Source organism: Mandrillus leucophaeus, unplaced genomic scaffold (assembly GCF_000951045.1).
Source record: "Mandrillus leucophaeus isolate KB7577 unplaced genomic scaffold, Mleu.le_1.0 Scaffold512, whole genome shotgun sequence".
Classification (NCBI taxonomy): domain Eukaryota; kingdom Metazoa; phylum Chordata; class Mammalia; order Primates; family Cercopithecidae; genus Mandrillus; species Mandrillus leucophaeus.
Window position 1 is genome coordinate 1,278,858 of NW_012105498.1, and position 18,898 is coordinate 1,297,755.

An 18,898-nucleotide genomic window follows, 5' to 3' on the forward strand; every position below is an offset into this window, starting at 1 on the left:
TTTATTTTCCTTAGTCCTTCACTCTTTCCCTCCTTCAATGATGTCACCTATTTATGTCCCAGAAATCAGGAATGAAAGCGTGCTGGGAAACTTACTTTCCTGCCTTGTAACGGGCTCATAGGAAAGAATGAGGTCTTCTTGTCCTCCTGAGAAGAGAAGAAAAGAAAACCACAGTGAACTAACAATCAGTCATACATTACAGAGACAAGCCCTGCTCTGAAACACAGGAAACAGACACAGCTCAGGGTTAATTCTCCTTGCTCTTTCTCCTTGAGCCATTCAAAAATCCCTTCATCCTTGCAAAACTCTTCAGCACTATTTTAGTATCAGATTTTCACAGTCATAACTCTAAGTAATAACTGGTCGCTAGCTATTTGCTGCAGGGCAATGACCTGTGAGACTGATTTCTGTCTGGCATTGAGAATGGAATGCCATGGCCTCTACACCAAGCATTACTACTTAAAAGGAAGCCATTTAGTTCAAGGAAAGGGTCCAGTTCAATAGTTGGCTGCTACATAATCAGAATTGCTGTACCTTTTATTTCATCTTCTATTTTATTTCCCCAAGAAGCACACTGTTCAAAAGCAAGTATATGCTTATTTAATTTATGATATAAAAACTTCATCAGGACACTCAGGGTTTTACTCTAATATTAATCCATCAGGAAAATGCTGTGGGTCAATTAATGTAGATAAAAAATTGAGGAGTGTCCTACATCATTGGTTATAATTGCTGCTAAACCATGCCTTGACACTTCAGATAGAGAACTAAGGAAGACACAGTAGTAAAATGTCGGTCCCTCCAATGTCATTTGCTACAAGACTTCTGATTCAGGGTGGACCTCAAGTCAACAAATAACCATAGAAAGTAAATTGGTTTTTGGTATTTATTTTTTCAATCATCTATTTTATACAATTGATGAATTAATTGGTCAGAGGATTAGCTCAATTTCAGCTGCAAACCCGGAATTGTCTGCATTTTTATTTGCATTGACTAACCTTTGGAGCGGCAATAGGTTAGGGCTGTTGAAAAGGACTTTCTGTCTACTAGAAGAGATAGTGGAGCAGGAGTGGAATATGAGGTAACTTCTGAAACCAAAGGGCAATTCACCTTTGCTGTATATCCTCACCGCCCACCCCTGAAGCATATTCATAGTTTATCAATGCCAGGTTCTCTTCCTTCAATAGCCACAGCACCAGGGAAAGGAGAGGTAATTTCGTAAGAAGAGTTAATATCATCGAGTTTTGATAATGACTGATTTGGGAAAATTAAGCAATATGTGGGTATAGCTGTGAAGTCAGATGACTTCCTTGGAGGCTGGGTAGCTGGAATGGGATGGGGGTAGGAGTGTCTTACTTTTTCAAGTGTAAGAAATGGCCCCAGGCTGAAGTCATATCTTACCTCAGCCTCAAGGAGGGCTTGGGCTCAGAATGGCGCCACCACGGCAAGCTACTTCCTAAGGGTACAGAGAATGGACCTTGATGCTCCTCCTAAGTGGTATCTACGCATGGCCACCCCAGAAGTGTTCAGGGGACTCTCCCATATTGGTCAGGGGTTTGGTCAGTGAGGAGTCAGATTCATTATTTTCTGTACTCAAGAAAAGAATGATTCCCTTTGAATAAACTACTGAAATGTACAGAGCCTAGGCCAAAAAACGTGAAGGTGATTGATTACTAACCCCCAGTTATTTAAAGCCTGAGCTATGTAGAGGGTGTAAGCATTCAAGGTTTTATTTTAGTATTATTTCATCAGGAAAATGCTGTGGGTCAATTAAAGAGGTGTATAAATTCTTGGGAAAAAAGTATAGTTTTAATGACAGAAGCATGGTAGACTAATATTGCAATTTTAGACTATAACTTTACGGGGACATCTTCAACAATTAATGTGCAAGGGAAGAATCCTGACCATGGGATAACAAAAGCTTTAAATGTCAGGTAACTCTTGGACTTCATGATTAGGCTGGGAGCTTCATAAAGGTAAAGACTGAGTTTCATTCATCACTGTGTCTCCAGTGCCCCATTGAGTGCTTAACATAAAGATGTCAACAAATTTGCATTCTGATTTAAGTCATGGGAAACAGGATGAGCAATTAGGCCAAAGGTAGGTTCTACTTTGTGTTTCTGTCAATATGGTCATTTAATTTTGGAAAGCATGGTTTTCTCTAAATAAATAGAGCACACCATGTTCCCATAAAAATCTCTTCCCAATGGCTTTGCAAATCATTCTGATGGAACGTTCTAAAGGCAAATCTTTAATAAGATATTTGATGTCAACATATATGATTGTGATTCAGGAAACTAGGACAAAGCATAGCTTTGATTAATTTTGTTCAAGAGTTCTCTATCTGTCTATCCATCGCTTCTTGGTTTACTTCTCTAATGAAAGGCACTGGTTCTGGTTCAGAGCAGTAGTGTTGGTAGACAGCAATGGCAGCATCCCTTATGTCTGGGCCACCCCAATTCTCAAGACCTTGTGGCAATCAGGTACTGTGTAATACCCAGGAAGCCTGTGGGGAAACCCGTGGAGGTGGGTATGACATAATTGCTGTGAATTCAGCATCTTAAACTAATTTTTACTTCCATGTCCAAGAATGAAAAGCCCTATGGGTAATGGGGAAGAGACAAAGGAGAAGAGAAAAAGCCACTGTGATGAAGGAGAGAAAAATCCCGTCTTTATGGCAATTTGCAGGCCTTGAGGGTCTTTCACACTCACTGGCTTTTATTTTTCACAGCCATTGCTTGAGGTAGGTACTCTGATGATCCCCATTTTACAGATGAAGAAGCTGAGGCTCAGAGATGTTAATGAGCCTTGATTCCTCAGCTAGTAAGTAGTGGAGTCAAGATTTAATATCACACCTTTTTCAATTCTTGTGGAGTATATTGCACTGTCTTGAAACAGTGAGAGAAGCAGAATTCTCTGTGGGGCAGGGTGGGTGGGTGTTGAGGTAAAGCTTACAAATGAACAAAAAATTGAAATGAGAGATAGGGGCTGAAACCAGGTCAGGGTTATTAAGAGGCCATCAGGTGCTCTGCCTCTAAACACAAGTTCTCTCTCTCTCTGTCTCTCTCTTTCTTTTTATTGCTGCTGTGTCATCCCCATAAAATAGTCATCCTTAAGAGTTTTTCTATTTTCTACTCAGGAGGGGTTGGCACTTCGAAATAACAGCTGAGAAAAGGTACAAACTATTTCTTGGTTTTGTTCTGGCAACTGTATGCCTGAAAGTGGGAGAGCAGCACAGAGCTGTGTGTGGATGTCTGCAGCTGCCAGAGACTTGGCAGAGGGTTTTGTCACAGTCTCCACAAAACACTGTGTGTTTAAACTGGAAGCCAGTCACAATGAGAGACCCTAGTATGCCTTCATGCTAGACAAAAGCAAATTGCTGTCCTTTAGGAATTCCTGGAAACTAGAAAAGAGAGATGATGGAGAGAAGACCACTGGCAGTACATTTAGTGCTCGAAATTTAGTTTTTAATGCCTGCATATGATGATTTTTAAGAACTAATTAGGTTCTTAGAGCCATAGAATGTTAGTGCTAAGAAAGGGCTTAGGGTTCATGTGCTTCATAGATGGCAAGTGCGTTCCACACACCATTACTCTCTATGACCTTGACAGCCATCACAAACTGATCATTGCCAGGACTACTGCTGAGCCTCAACATGGCCTTAGAATACTTTTCATTACAACTCTTCAGGCAGCTATTGCCAATTGGTTAGAGTTTCAACCTTGATTAAAATTTATTTGCCATTTCTGTTCTAATTCAAGCTACTCATTTTACATAGGAGAGAACTGAGTCTCAAAGACTTTGAGTAATTTCTTTAAGGTCATACAGTAAATTAATGGCAAATTGTCTCCATAGGACGTTCAGAAGATGAACTTAATATACATACGGTCCTTAAAATCAGACTTGGTACATAATGTTATATAAATATTGCTGTTTGCATTAACTTTATAGGTAGTATGAAATGGTTAAAAGTTACTACGTAAAATGTCAAGAGGCTTGGATTACAAACTACAGGGAAGAGTGGAAAATGAATGGGATTCAGAATTAAGAGGTCTTGGTTGGATTTGCAGTGCTACTACTTTAATAAGGTAGGCAGCCTCTTGGAGCTTCAGCTTCCTCATATGGAAAGGGGGTATTAATGTAAAACATGTCTAATAGTTTTGTTGCAGAAATTAAATGAGATAATAGATGTAATGAAAAACTGCTTTAAAAAGACTAAAGGAGTAAAGACATCTAAGGGCAATAGTTGAGAACAATAGAGTAAGGTGAAGAATATGTACCATTTTCACTGACTTCAGTGGAGAAGTTTTGGGTCTTCTAATCTCAACACCTTAGTTTCACTCAGATCAGTTCTTCAAGATCCTTGTTTTGAAAATCCTACTTAACTGATGAGCACTAATGGGTTGGAAGGATAATTATCAGCTTGCACACATTCATGATGATGTAAAGAGCTTTACTGAGCTTTGAGGAAGGCATGTCTTCAGTTTTAGAAGCTTACATAGTCCTCATTATACTTGCCTAGTATTTACCACCTCCTAATACAAGGGCAATTGTAAGGTGTGATACAGAACAGCCAAAAATACAAGGCTGAATTTTACTACTTTATTGTCAGAAACCTAGAATTAGTCCACAATTAAGATAGTTTTGAGGTGGTGTTTGGCACAATTAGACAATGTACATTTTATCAACTGCAATTTTAGCTGGTGTTAAATGCAGTTGGAAAACCTATTTTATAATGCTTGAGATGATGCAGAAAGATCTGAACTATTTACTAGAAATTGATGTTTGTGTGTTTCTGTGTGTGTGTGGCATACCTCAGGAAACATATAAGACTTTCAAGTAAGGTTGCCACAATAAGGTGTAACTCCAGGATACAGTGTGAATGGGGACTCCGGATTGTGAAACACAATGGCCTAGGTCTTTGTTTCAAACTCTGAATTATTATTATTATTATTTAGTCATTTTGTCCCCAGAGTGGATATGGAATAGTAAAGTATAACAGTGAAATACAACACCTGGATATTGGTGAAAAGAGAGTTTTTTTTTTTTGTATTTGTTTATACTATTTTTAGTCATAATTACAGCAAAAGCCAGGAATTCACTAGAAAAATATAGCCTATTTTGACTTCAAAGTTGGTACCTTCTGGAAAATATATTTGTTCCAAACCTCTGTGTCTTTTGTCATGGCAATGCTCTTTCTGAGAAGCTCCTTCCTTATCTTGTCTAGCTAGTAAGTTCCTCAACTTTCCAAAGCTCAGCTCAAAGCTGCTTCCTCTCTGAAACTACCTCTTACGCTCCCACTATTCTTGAACCAGACATCTATCTTAGTACCTGTCACATTTTGTGCACTTTTTAATTTATTTATATATCTCTCCCACTATTATGTGTGCTTAGATCTAGAGTTAGTTGATATTCACAATGGGTCTAATGGTATCCAGGGGACCTCACGTATAGTAGGTACCAATGAATAAATAAACATTCCTCTGGAATTCTTCATATTTCCATTCTGGAGTAATAAATGTCATTTTTCTCCTCTGAGCTGTGATAAAGACTCTTCTTACTTTTGTTCATTTGTAAAGAAACCAAACTGAGTGGCTGACCTTCTGTAACCTTGGATGAAACTCAAGACAATAGAGATGATTAGATTCCATATTTGCCTTACTAATGTCATAGAATCCAGTTCCAACTCTTCTCTTTTCTCATAGATAATTTGAGATGTCTGCAAGTGTTTCCTTTATTCATTCGATAAACATTTATGTGCAACTAGTATTTGAGAGTAAAAATAATTAGTGATGTCATCTTGGAACATCACTCCAAAAATCTGTCAAAGAGTTGAAAGTCTTGAGCCAGTTTTTATAACTTAATAATTCTGGGAAAAATATTCCCACCTCTGAAACAGAGAAGAGAAGCCTTTAAAATATTCTATAAAAATGTGATTTTTATAAGAAAAGGTAGTTCTTGTATAGTATATATTTTCCATTAAAAGAATTGAAAGATAAAGCATGATGCTTTCTCTTGCTGTACCTGTGTCAACTGGGTGGAAGCACAACACTTGAAAATTGAAAACTTAATATCAAGGAAACTAGTGTCATTGGTCTTCCTGGAACCCCAAAAAGTAAGTTATATTTTTCTACATACTAAATTGAGGGCAGCTTAGGTGTTATTAACAGAAGCTTTGGTCAATTCTTCTTGGCCTAGTTTCTTGGTTTAAAATAAAATGAAAAAGGGGGGAGGCAATTTTTTTCTGAAATTAGGATAATAATAAAATTATGAAAGTATAAAGAATGTAAAAATGTTGTCATGTTACCGTGTTGACAACAAGAACCTTTTGAATTCTTCCATCAGCAAGAATTGATGGAATTTCTTCTATCAATAAGACTTTCATCAGTAAGAAAATTAGGTGGTTCTTATATCAGTCTAATAATGTTTGATTAATCAAGTATATCTCATCACAATTTTTTTTCTCCTTTTATTCCTTTGTCTACATCATCTTCCTCCTCCAAGCCTACCTCCATCTGCCATCTTTCCTTTTTTGTGCTTCCTCTCCTACTTGCCGCCCCTCTGATTTTCCAAAGCCTCTCTCAAAATCCAGATTAAGTGTTGTACCACTATTTGGCCTTCCACCTCAAAAAGGCATAGTTTTGTAAAGTACCATGCTATAATCGGGGGGAAAACCTCAAACAATTCTAGTTTTCAATTAATACAATACTCATTCAAACAAAAGACAATACCAATTTCTGCCTTAGTATCTGTGGGTCACATGTATTAGGCCTGCTTTTTGGGTAACCCATTTCACTAAGGAATATAAATTAATCTTACAGAAATTGTAAGAATCCCAGTAAAAATATGTACCTATGTTAGTCACCAAAAACCAGTAAGTAAGTAGGTGGTAAGAAACCATGAGGACTGATCAAAAGGATATGATTGGTGTTTGGTGGATATTTTCATACACTAAGCAAATGGCTTGAGGTGACCAAACAAAGACCAGAAATAACTTTTAAATAGTTACCTACCTTTTCAGCTAAGTTTTCTGATCTAAGAAGACTTGGTCACATTAAAAAAATTAAGTTCCTTCAACATTAGAGGATGAAACTCTTCCATCAGTTCCCCAATTATCAAAAAAGTAAAGTCAGAAATGTTATAGTATTCTACCTTAAATGATTAATCAAAGAGAAAGTGATGTAAAAGATTCACACCTGATTTTAAAGGAACACTTAATTTATAAATGTTTTTCCTATGAAGGGGAGCCAAGAACAGAAAGGAAATGGCAAAATAAGAAGGAAAACAATACCATGATGATTTTTCCACCCTCCTGCTGAGAGTTTCAATTATTTTGGGGGTTACAATGTAAAAATCCACCACGTTGAACTTTTTACACACCTTCTCTGTGACAATTGAATCACTGAGTCACAACCAACTGGGGTTGTAATTGTTTATTAGCAAGACCACTACTGCTTGCACAAATCACATAAGGGTCCACTGATGGCTCTAGTGTCTTTTTTATCTTTCCACATCCAGTGATTTCATTTCAAGCCATTTGCTTTGAATACAGATGATAAAAGGTAGCAATTGAAAAACAACAACAGAAATCTGAAATGACCACCACAGGCAATGGGGCAATTGCAAAGAAAAGGACCGCAAACCAAAGCAGTAACTTACGGTAGCTACTTTCGCTATCGCTGGCATTAGAAGAAACATGTTCTGCAAGAACAGCACAGCAAATTAAAGAGATACCAAGCATTGAAGAGCAGCCAGAACTGAAAGGAATACACTCATGCAAGGCTACTAGAAATGTGAGCGAAAGGCAAGTAAAAGCCGCAGAGGAGGCTGCATTAAGAAAACTCAGATAAGATAAAGAAGATGAAAACTTTATCTCCATTTTACAGGAACCCGCTGCTTGATTGCTGTTTCTTCTTTTTAGCAAATAAAGAAAGTATCTTTAATTACAAAAAATGCATAATGTCAACTTAGGCGATTAGAAAAATACTATGACCCATTAATATACCTCTGACTCTCAAGATTTATGTGACAGTGAATAGTATGTCTTGACAGAATGTTTTCTTGACTATAAATTCAGGCGCTTCTGGTGTGTGGGCACTGTTTTCTCGCAGAGTTTTTTATTTCTCAATTTTAGCCTTTAAGCATTTTGCTGGAATGCTGCAATTCAAATTGCTAATTGATCCCTGGAATCCCTTGAATTTTATTTCTATTTAAATAGTTCCTAAACACATTCTCAGAATGAAAAGGAATTCTTGAAGATCTTTTCTGCTTCAGTGAGTGAGTTGAAATCTTTGAGGAAGATGTGAGTCACTGAATAATATTTTATGAATCAGCTCAATAGTTCCTTGTTTTTATTTTAGGATTCTTGCTTGGATAGCTATTGAATTCTGGAGGCATGGAACAGGCAGGAGATAAATGGCCTGATACACAGTACAAGTTCTGGCATGAAGTATTTTTTTTTTTTAAATTCATGCTGAATGACTTGCTTGCACAGCAATACTCCAAATTATTTTTTCATACATAGTTCACCTAACTTAACAGGGATGTGTTGCTTATGTGCCAGAATTTGAGCTCTTATTTCCAAAATCATTTTCTTTCATCCATACTGCTTGTTAAGTTATAGATGATACACTCATCAGTCTATCAACTTATTTGTATATTACTTTAATTAAATGAAGAACATGTGACTATTCGATTTCTGAAGCTCACTATAAATAACTTCAGTTTTTTAAAAAGTGACAATAGTTATGCATTTTTAGAAAGACAAAAATAATATATAAAATTATTCTCTAACAATAAAAAAGTGCTTTGACATCATATATTCTTGCCAATTGGATAGAGTAGTTTTAGAGTATGAAACTAATGAAAACCAAAGCATGGGTTAAATTTGCACAAATCATTTCTCTTTGTGTTGGTCTATGATCAGAACTGCATTACTAATTTGGGCACACGTTTTGCAAGTGCAAAGAGGCAATAGGGAAAGAAGTGTGGATGAACCTGTGCAAATCTGTTTTCGGTTACAAAAATGAAAGTCAAGGCACATAACCAATAATAGTGTATTTCATGTAGATTATTATCTTAAGTGCCTTGAATTGGGGATGACTGAGTTTTTGGTTGTTGTTGCCAAGCTTTACTTTTAAAATTTATTCAATTTTTAAAGAGCAAACAGACATTTGCATATTCTGGATTGAAAGGGTATCCTATTTTTGACACTCCAAAAGCCACTACTTTTTAGTGATGTTTATTATTAACAATATATTAAGATGTTTCTTTTCCCTTTCAAATTGAAAATTTACAAATTCTCTCTGGTGGTGCTTGATGCTGTCCAGATAATGCTGAAATCAATATTTAAACTTCAGCCACTAAATTCAAGAAAAATTTTCTGTCATATTCCATATAGTGACTCAAAAATAAAGTTTTCATCTTTAAGATCAGTACTCTTGATCAGATTTTTAAAAATATAAATATCTTTTAAAAACTCTCCAAATGAACAATTTGAATTATGAGGAGGTATCAATACTCAGGGTTATAGAAAGAGCCCTTGAAAACAAAGTCCAGTTCAATGTAATTTTGTTTTATACAAATAAACAGCTTCTAAAAATATTGCCCATAGCTGTTAATTTAAAACAACAAAACAAAACAAAAAACTTAAACATGTGATACAGTTGCAAAAGACACAAAACTCTGTTCTCATTTCATTGGTGCCTACGCAATGGGGTTAGTTATTAAAGAGGAAAAATCATAGTGTAGTATATTAAGAGACAGGATAATTATTTTTTTAATTGCTTAGTGAAATCAGACACAGACTAAATACATGAACAACTAGAAAATGTAAAGGTTTAATATATTTTGCTTTTCACTCTATGCTATAAAGTGAAGACCTGATTTTGTAATATAGCTGATAAATCACTGATAGAAAGGCATATCATTACATATCCAAACTTTATCATATAAACATTTCAAGCAGGATCACCGCAAGTCAGAAAAAAATTCAAAGTTAATAACAAATAAATACTCATGGAAGATCAAGTAGCTTAAAATTTGCTTTTAGAGAATGCATGTTCCTTTCGACTACAAAACAGCTCCTTTACTAACAGCAAAGTACAACCCAATTATGAGATTTGACAAGGTCATTAAATATTTCCATGTGAAAAGACAGAAGGAAGAACATAAAGTACATTTCTATTTTGCTGTTCTAGAACACTTAGCTCACCCTTTCTTTCAACATGGTTTCTTGCTCTCTGGGAGGTATTAAGCGCAGAGCAAGTGATGCTATGGTGGGCATCAGGACCATGTTGATAATATCACTTGGTCAGAAAGGGATGGTGTTAACTGCAACAGAAGTTAGAGTGCCTGATACACTTTGCTTTTAAATGCTGACATGCAGAACAAAACGATCGAAAGTTACTTTGTAGGAGCATTCACAGCTAGGTAACAAAACTCGTATCTTGTGCATGCTAGGAGTGAAAGGCCCTCAGGAAAAGGAACAAAAGCCAAACTCAAAAGGAAAGGAAAAGAAAAGAAAAGTTACAGTGACCATTCCTGGAAACTTACTCAGAGTCTTTGTTCCATAACCGTCGTCACCTAATCCGGGGATGTCCTGCATGGAAGTCCCCAGAGAGAGCAATGAGAGAGGAAGAACAGCCACGGAAGAGGAAGGAAGAAGTCAGTGGAGTTGAAATGAATACTACCATGACAGACCGTGCTGCCTTAACAATCTGGATCCCATTCTCTCTTCTTTTAAACCAACTTTCACCCCAAACTCCTTGAGCTGAGATTCAAGAAGGAAATTTCTGATTTGCAGAGCAACTCAAGGTTTAAACAAAAGATTGTAAGAGAGAAAAAAATTCAGCAAATGCCCATTTTTGGCCCATGGTTGATCATGTTGCCACAAAAATGCCCCACTTAAGGAATAAACCTCTCCAAATTTCATAGCAAATTCTAAATGATATCCACCATTACAAGTTCAGTGCCCAGCAAGTGTTTAGTGTTTTGCAGGAGGGAAAGAGTGAGCAAATGTGTTAGTAATTGATAAAGATAATTTAATTGTTCCTAACATTCCAAAAAACATATGTGTCAATGGAATCCAATATTTCTTCTCAGAAAAGAATTTGTCTCAAGACTTAGAGAGTTGCATGATAGAAAAGGCAAACCAGACCCATTCCTGGTCAAAGAGAAATGTCGGTTGGGTGCAAGTCCCAGTTTCGGCAAGTTTCTGTCCAATGCCTTCTGCAAAGAAGAGTCATGTGAAAGGAGGGATCCAGACTGTAGTCAAACACTGGTCACAGTAGTAGACCTGCCCTGCCTGCCTGCTGTGTTGTTTGCCTAGGTGTGTGGCGTGGGAGAGCCTACATCCTGCGTGTTGCCTGTGAATTTATTTCTCTTATGTTGCATGTGACATTATCTTTGAGAATCTACTTACGTTCAGGATCACTGGTTTCCTGCTCACTCTGCTCCTTGTTCTTGTAGAATGGGAATTTTCGTGAAAAGATGAAGCTCTTTTTACGCTTGTCATTGAATGACTGTGAAGGAGAAAAGGCATGGGGCAAAAACAGGGGACGTCTAATTGTTGTCACACTCATGCTGACAAAACAACTAGTTTGTAAAAGCACAGAGAGCTGTAGTGACGCAAGTGAATAATTCTAAAGTGGTGCCAGAGAGTTCTAAAGGTCAATTTTATTTTCAAGGAGTATAAATTCTGAATAGTGGCACCTTGGAAAAATTGTCTCCTACGCAAAAGACTGGTTACAGATAAATGGTGATGGAGGGAAAGTCTTAAATTAGAAGGAGAAGACCCAGAATTTTTTTGTGCTGGCTCTACATCTTGCTAGTTCATCACCTTAGAGAGGTAATTGAATCTCTCTGAACCTCAATATCTTCATCTGCAAAATGAGGACAATGATAGCAGCTCTTAGGTTGTGAGACCCACAAAGGACAATATAAATATAAAGTGCTATACAAATGTCTTCTTATCACCATCACATAGAAAATACTTTATTGGAAAAACTGGTTTTTTTCTCAGTGTCTTGATGTCTTTTAAAATAATTTGAATTTGAGTTACTTCTCTTAGTTTTAATTAAAACTGCACAAAGAAGTATGTAGATTAAGGATATATGATAATTATAGCCTTATACATGAATATATAATCATTAGAATATAACATTTTTATTCAAAAGAGATTTTTAACAATCATTTAGACCCATGTCCTCATTTTGTAGACAGGGAGGCAGAGGCACAGAGTTGTGTCCTGTACTGATATCACAGAGCTAGTTGGTGACAGCCAGGAGGCAATCAACCAAAATCTGTTAAAATTGCTGCTAAAGGGGTATTAACTTGATATTAACTTATCATAGGAAAAATGGCAGTGACTCAACTAGATTCTGATCAGGTAAAAAAAAAAGTAAGAATGACTGTCTTTAAAATTCTTAACTATTCCATTAGCTTAAATGAGGCTGAATTAAAAATAACACATAGATACATCATATGATACAGGTATTAGAATTTATTCATTCAAGTGGATATCATGTGCTTGCCTAGAAGATTCCTTAAGAAAATTCCATTAATTCCACTGCTGCTGTTCTTATGCAAATGCTTTGTGGGGTTTCTCTTTGGGAAATGCATTGACAGTCATTTTATAAGCTATTGGTCATGCAGGTTTTACTAATTTCATATTCATATATCATTAAAAAATATGTTTTACCAGATTGACTACTATCCTTGTTTGGCTGATTTGGCTCTGAGGGTCTTTTAGCTGCTGAAAAAATTAAAATCACTCTCCAAGGATCAAGATTTGTTAACACACAGCTATTGAAATGAAGGTGCCAAAGACTCTGAAGGTAATTTGAAAACAGGTATTCAAAAACATTTTTGGCAATGGCAGCTGTTAGGAATAAATGTAGAGCAGCAAGGTGACTACTTAGAAGGAAAGGAAACTTGCTTGGATGTGCACTTTTGTCCCATTGGTGGGAATTAGACCTGTACCCTTATGAATTTGAAGCTAGACAAAATGGTATAAATAACTTATCTTCTGTGTATACTCATACATTCCCATACCAAATATCCATTTTCGTAACTATGTTCATTTAGGAAACATTAAAGTACTAAAATGTTGGTGCTGTCACTCAGTAAGTAACTCATTACTTTTTTAGGTAGTAGAAACTTTCAGCAAAGTAATAGAGCTCAATTGTATGCCCATTAAGAATGTTTTATGAAAAATAGTGAATCAAATAATTAATAATTTCTGAAATTAGAGGACATATACTTTACATTCAAGTACTAAAATTACATTCTCAGAGGGAAAAAAAAGGTATCACTTCAGAATTTATTACTCTGCTGACAGCACCTATGCTCAATATGGTTTTATCATCATTTGTAATTTAGGGTTGGTGTCCAAAAACAAGGTTGAGAACTGCCCCCAAATTTTCCCAGTTAAAAATGACAGTCCTTAAAAGAATACTAAATATTCTTGCATCACTCCAGTTTCATGCCACTTTTACATTTCAAGCATATTTAAACTTCAGTAACTGAAAATAAAAGAAAAAAATCATGTAAGAATTAATGGCATGTGATATTGCAAGTATGTTGGACATTTAACTTCAACATCACCAATGACTTGTCATGCAAAAAAAAAAAAAAATTACAAATTTTCATGCAAATACAAAACAATGCCAAGAGGAGTAAAGCCTGGGGTGAAAATGCAGACATAGAGGGACAATGTAGAGGGCTACGAGGGCCCAAAATGGAGCTGCATGCAAGCCACATCATTTAAATGGTCTCAAGGGTCAAAGGAATATGAAAATGTGTTATCTGTGATTAATTCTTTTATGTTTCAAAGCAAGGACTATAATGTGTTAACATTTCCCAAGTATGAAAATGTTGTGTATCATGAATCATCTGATTGGGACATAATACTACTAAGCACCACACTTTTTAAAAGAACAGAAAATACACAACAATACTTTAAGAATAAACATATCTAATGTGTCAGTCTTATTAGCAAAAGCCATTTCAGATTGGAATTAAAGATAAGGTAATGAAACTATTGGTGGTTACATTTCCTTACATTTGTGGACAAAAAAAAACAAGTCACAATTTCAGTTCACATTCACAGACTTAAAAGTCATATGTTTAGGATCTTAGCTAAACATTTAAACTATAAGAGATTATATGTGGTTTATAATGCTTTAACAGTATTCTTTATTTTTTATTAGACATGTGTAATACCATTATATAAGCTTTTTTGCTGCTGTAATTTTTTTCTTTTAATATAGAAAAGGAAAATCTGTTACATGAGTGCTAGGTGAGAATAATAAATTAGCAATTGTACTATTTATAGAACACATGGTTCTGAAGCAACCGATGACTGATTTACAGCTCTATTCTTAATTATACTTGATCAATGATATTCTTTGTCTGTCTACATGGCAGTATCTTAGATCTAGATCCATTGCTTTCATAGCAGGAAACATCTTTAAATAGAGACTTTGAAAATACCCATCAAATGTGGCATGGGGCAAGTTGGCATATCTAAAAATTCCATTTTGGAATTTGACCTAAAATGTTGAGTTCTAACTAATAAAGATGATAAAACAATAACATTTATTGGGCACTTATGTGCCACATTTGGTTCCAAAAGCTCTACATGAATTAATCTCCATGCTAACTTCATGAAGTTAGTACCATCATTATTCCCATATTACAGAAGAGGAATCTGAAGTGTATAAATCTTCTATTATTTGCCCCAGAGCCACAAAATTGGTGAGCAGAGAAGTTAGAAATTGAATTTGCAAATATTCCTGGTTGCAAATATCACTGTTTTTAAGAGCATCACAAGTTTCTGCAACTTAAGCCTGCTTCAAGTTTATATTGAAAATTATTAGTGCTTGATTCTCTTAAGTGTGTTCTTCCCATAGCTTGATGCTTGAAGATTATTTATTTAAATCATCAGATGGTATTGGATTCAACAACATCTCTTTTGGTTATCCTGTTACAATTTTTGTGATACTCATTCATATTTTTTTGGCCTTTCTTCAATTTTTCTTTTTATGATAATGTTAAAAAAAGAAAGAATTTAAGTGTAACAGGCCATGAATGGCAATTAAAAGGTAATTGCCCATTAAGTGGCAAATCTGTGGAAACAAAGGTAAACTGGTTGCTTAGGGCTGGGGATAGTGGGCACAGAGATTGGGAAGTGGCAGCCAATGGGTATGAGGTTTCTTTTGGGGAGATAAAATGTTATAAAATTAGATTGAAGTGATGGTGGCATAACTCTATGAATATACTAGAAAACATTGAGTCGTATACTGTGAGTGAATTGTATACTATGTGGATTATATCTCGATGAAGCCATTTCTTTTTAAAAAGGACCCTCTTCCCAACCTCACACCATGGACTGAGAAGAAACATAGCAGGTTTCTAATTTTATTTGGTGTAAATAATTTTTATCTTTAATTGAATAAGAATAAACCACTCATTCCAACCCTTGCAGTCAATTAGATACACATGTCTTTTGTTTATCTGATTTTGTTTTGTCTCTGTTAAATGAATACCTTTCATGTTGTGACAGACATTAGAACACCCATACTAGGAGTCACTATTACTCAGAAGTCTCCAAGTTGTTAGGTCAAATGGCATGAAATTGCCCAGCCTGACCCTGAGATGTAATGGTGAACCGGCTTAAGATGAAATACATGCTTCATGAAAGGAAACAAAACAAAAACCTCAAATTATTTTCCTACTCAAATCCCATGTTTTTAAACACACATGAGTGAATCTTGACATATTTTTATCCTTCTCATCCAGAAAACTTTAAAACTAGGGACATGTTTTAGTTTTTCAAGCTTTAAAAGTTTCATAGTTCTAGAATGTCATCTTAGTGATATGAGTGTTCTCTGGGCAGAATTTAGGTTTAAATTTATACTGAGCTCAGATACATCTTTTCTGTGACCTCCTTATTGTTTTATACATGCTATTTTACTCTCCTCATTTCTCCTCTAAAATAATTATGTTCCCCTGGGAAAGTTGTTACTGTATATTTGGGTCACTACTTTGTATTATACAAATCTTATTTTCACACACATAAAAAGAGAACTTTGAAAACAAGTGAGGTAAAAGAACAAGTAATAGTGTAACAAAGAGGGGTTAAGGAAAAGATTAGAGTTGGCTTGAGATATATCTGTTTACAGAAATGTGTCTATGTGAATGCATGTATACATGTGTGTCTATAATCGCCTAATTAAAAAAAAGATTATTTTGCAAACCTAATGAACTAATGGATGTAGGCATTGAGTATCAGTAGCTGCTACAATCACAAAGAGACAGTCAGATGTTTCATGCCTTCTGATAAAAGAATAAAATATGACTACAAAGTAGTCTTGCAAACCTCTATTTACTCCCAAAACAAAACTCCCTCAAATGAATCAGAATCTAACCAAACCTCTGGATTCAACTACCAGTTTACAGCAACAAAGAGGACAGAGAAACATGGTAATTTATACTACAAAAATGCAATCAGCAAAATCCGAAGCGTGGGAAGCTCTACAAGACAAATGATCTGATTTCATCTATATAAAATTGCAAGAAACAAATAAAATACGGCAGGAAAACATACAATCAGAAGAGACTTTGAGAAGGATCAGCCAGTTACAATGTATAGACTTTATTTTGATCTTAGTTCAAACAAACAAATTATAAAACAAAACAAAGCAACAATTACAACAACAACCAAACCCATTTGTGATACTTTTGAGCCAATTTGAGTCCTGAAAAAACACTGGATACTTGTTGATCCACTAATATTCAATTTTTATGTGTAATAATGGCATTATGGTCATGCCATATTACAATATTAAGAGCTGAAAAAATCGATGCATTGGATTGCTTCAAAATAATATGGGAGGGATGTAGTACTTATGTACCCCCTGAGTATATTGTACAGGTAAAACTGTAAAGAAGCCTTGAACTTCGCTTAACAGGTTTATTGCTGGTTGTGATACAGGCATGACAATTCTGAAACCATTTGGTGTGTGCTATAGGGTTGAGCAAATGAGTAGACACATGGATGTTGTTGGGAACCAGGATTGTCACTGTGAATGAAAGGTGAGATTAAAACGTGGTTTGGAGGAAGGAGAGGAAGTATCTTACGATGGTGACTAGTAATTAGAGGCGTGAGATATAAACTTACGATTTTCTAAAAAGTTTTATTTCTTCTCTGTCCATTAAAAGAGCTTAGATGTGATGATACCCTAATAGCAAAATACACATTCAGTACTCAGATTTTGTCTTCCAGATGCCCTTTTCCACGAAAGAACCTAGAATGTTTTAGAGAAATGGCTGATTCCAAGGCTGAAGCAGGGAAAGTATAAGGTGAGTCTGAAACATTTCATGGGGCTCAAAGAAAGTAAGAAGTATTAAATATAAACATAACACCAAACAGAAAACAAATAAACAAACAAAACCTAGAATGAATGGTAGCATGCGAAAAGACACAAACAAAACCTGGATAATTTGAATATTAAAATGAATAATGACAGTAATAAAGTATAACACATTCAATTAAAAAATCTGAGTTCACTTTGATTATCAAAAATACATAAATTATATAATTAAAAATGGGATAAAAGAAAAGCTCTTCTTTAGAGTATGACTAATAATTATAGAAGGAATGATAAAGTCAGGAAATCACTATTTTGTAATCATCATAATAATAGTCTATTCAGGGAAGAATCATCTGTGGATGCTTAAACTATTAGTTGAAAGTTTGTTGGGGAATAGGATATTTATCTCTTCCCAGATTATTTAATTATTAAAAAGAGGGGAAAAGATACCTTTATAGTGGAAAAATTTGGTAAATATCACCTTAATCAAGTAATCAAAATTAGCATCACCAAATTGTGGGACAACGTGACACCATGGGCCTCCCGATGGAAAACACTGGGAAGTACACAACATCACTTCTGCAGTATTTCCGTCAAAAAGGAATTAGTTGAAGTTAACCGTGAAGAAACAATTAGGCAAATTAAAATTAAGAGATATCCTCTCAAAATATGTCAATGTCATGAAAACCATAAAAACTAAGGAATCATTCTAGATTAAAGGAGATAAGGAAATAGGACAAACGGAATGTAATGTGTAGTCCCGAGTCAGAAAAATAAAAAGTCATATTTTCTACAACTTTCTCTCAAAATAATTCAGGGGATTATACCAATCTGAGTTGGTAATTATTGAAGCTTAGTAATAGGTAAAATATATTCATAATTCTACTTTTTCTACTTTTTACATGTTTAAAAATTTTCATAAGGATAAGAAAAAAGTTGAATTGTAAAGCATTTAATGCAATGCCTTAAAAATACTTATTAAAAAGTAGCTAATAGTAGGAAAAATGTTTCTTTTTTATAGGTTTTTTCTTTTTTTGTTACTACTTCAAATCTAACACCAGGAATAAAAACAATTCCAATTCGCATGAAGCACAGGGGCTACTTGTACCTAAAAATAAGAAAAAGAAGCAGATCAGAAAAGTAGGGAAAAATCAGATCCCAAAGACTATCACTTGTAGCTTAGTGAAGGCTGAGACCTGGGTTCATTATTTATGAAATTGTGGGAGCTAATCCTCTTTTGATTTCAAAAACTGAAATTCGATTTAGAATTTTTTTGCTTAGGAAGAAATCAAAATCACAAGATGCCAATCATTCTAATTAAGTTCTGTGAAATGGAATCCCAGATGAAACCTGTTTTATTTTTCCCCCATTTATGTTATTTCTGAGACTGGTCATGCTAAATAAAAGCACATCACTCAGTCAGCAGTCTAAGTTGGGGAGGCTCAATTCCAGTAAAAAGCTCAGGTAACCAAAGGGCATAGAGACCAAGCCAAGTACAGCTAAGGGGTAGCTGAAATTATACG

At 35.2% G+C, this 18,898-nt stretch overlaps 1 protein-coding gene across 6 annotated transcripts in view; it reads right to left on the reverse strand.

Annotated features, from left to right (window-relative positions):
- The window catches only part of DLG2 (discs, large homolog 2 (Drosophila)), a 916,021-nt gene that overhangs the window by 17,752 nt on the left and 879,371 nt on the right, over positions 1-18,898 (reverse strand). For 3 of the 6 annotated variants that reach the window (XM_011996430.1, XM_011996428.1, XM_011996432.1), the window contains 2 exons: positions 10,555-10,600; positions 96-146 (listed from right to left, as the gene is read on the reverse strand). In XM_011996430.1, the coding sequence (XP_011851820.1) occupies positions 96-146; positions 10,555-10,600 (97 nt within the window). Of the gene's footprint in view, positions 1-95; positions 147-7,659; positions 7,702-10,554; positions 10,601-11,422; positions 11,523-18,898 lie in introns of all 6 variants that reach the window. The other 3 variants (XM_011996427.1, XM_011996429.1, XM_011996426.1) reach the window with 2 other exon arrangements.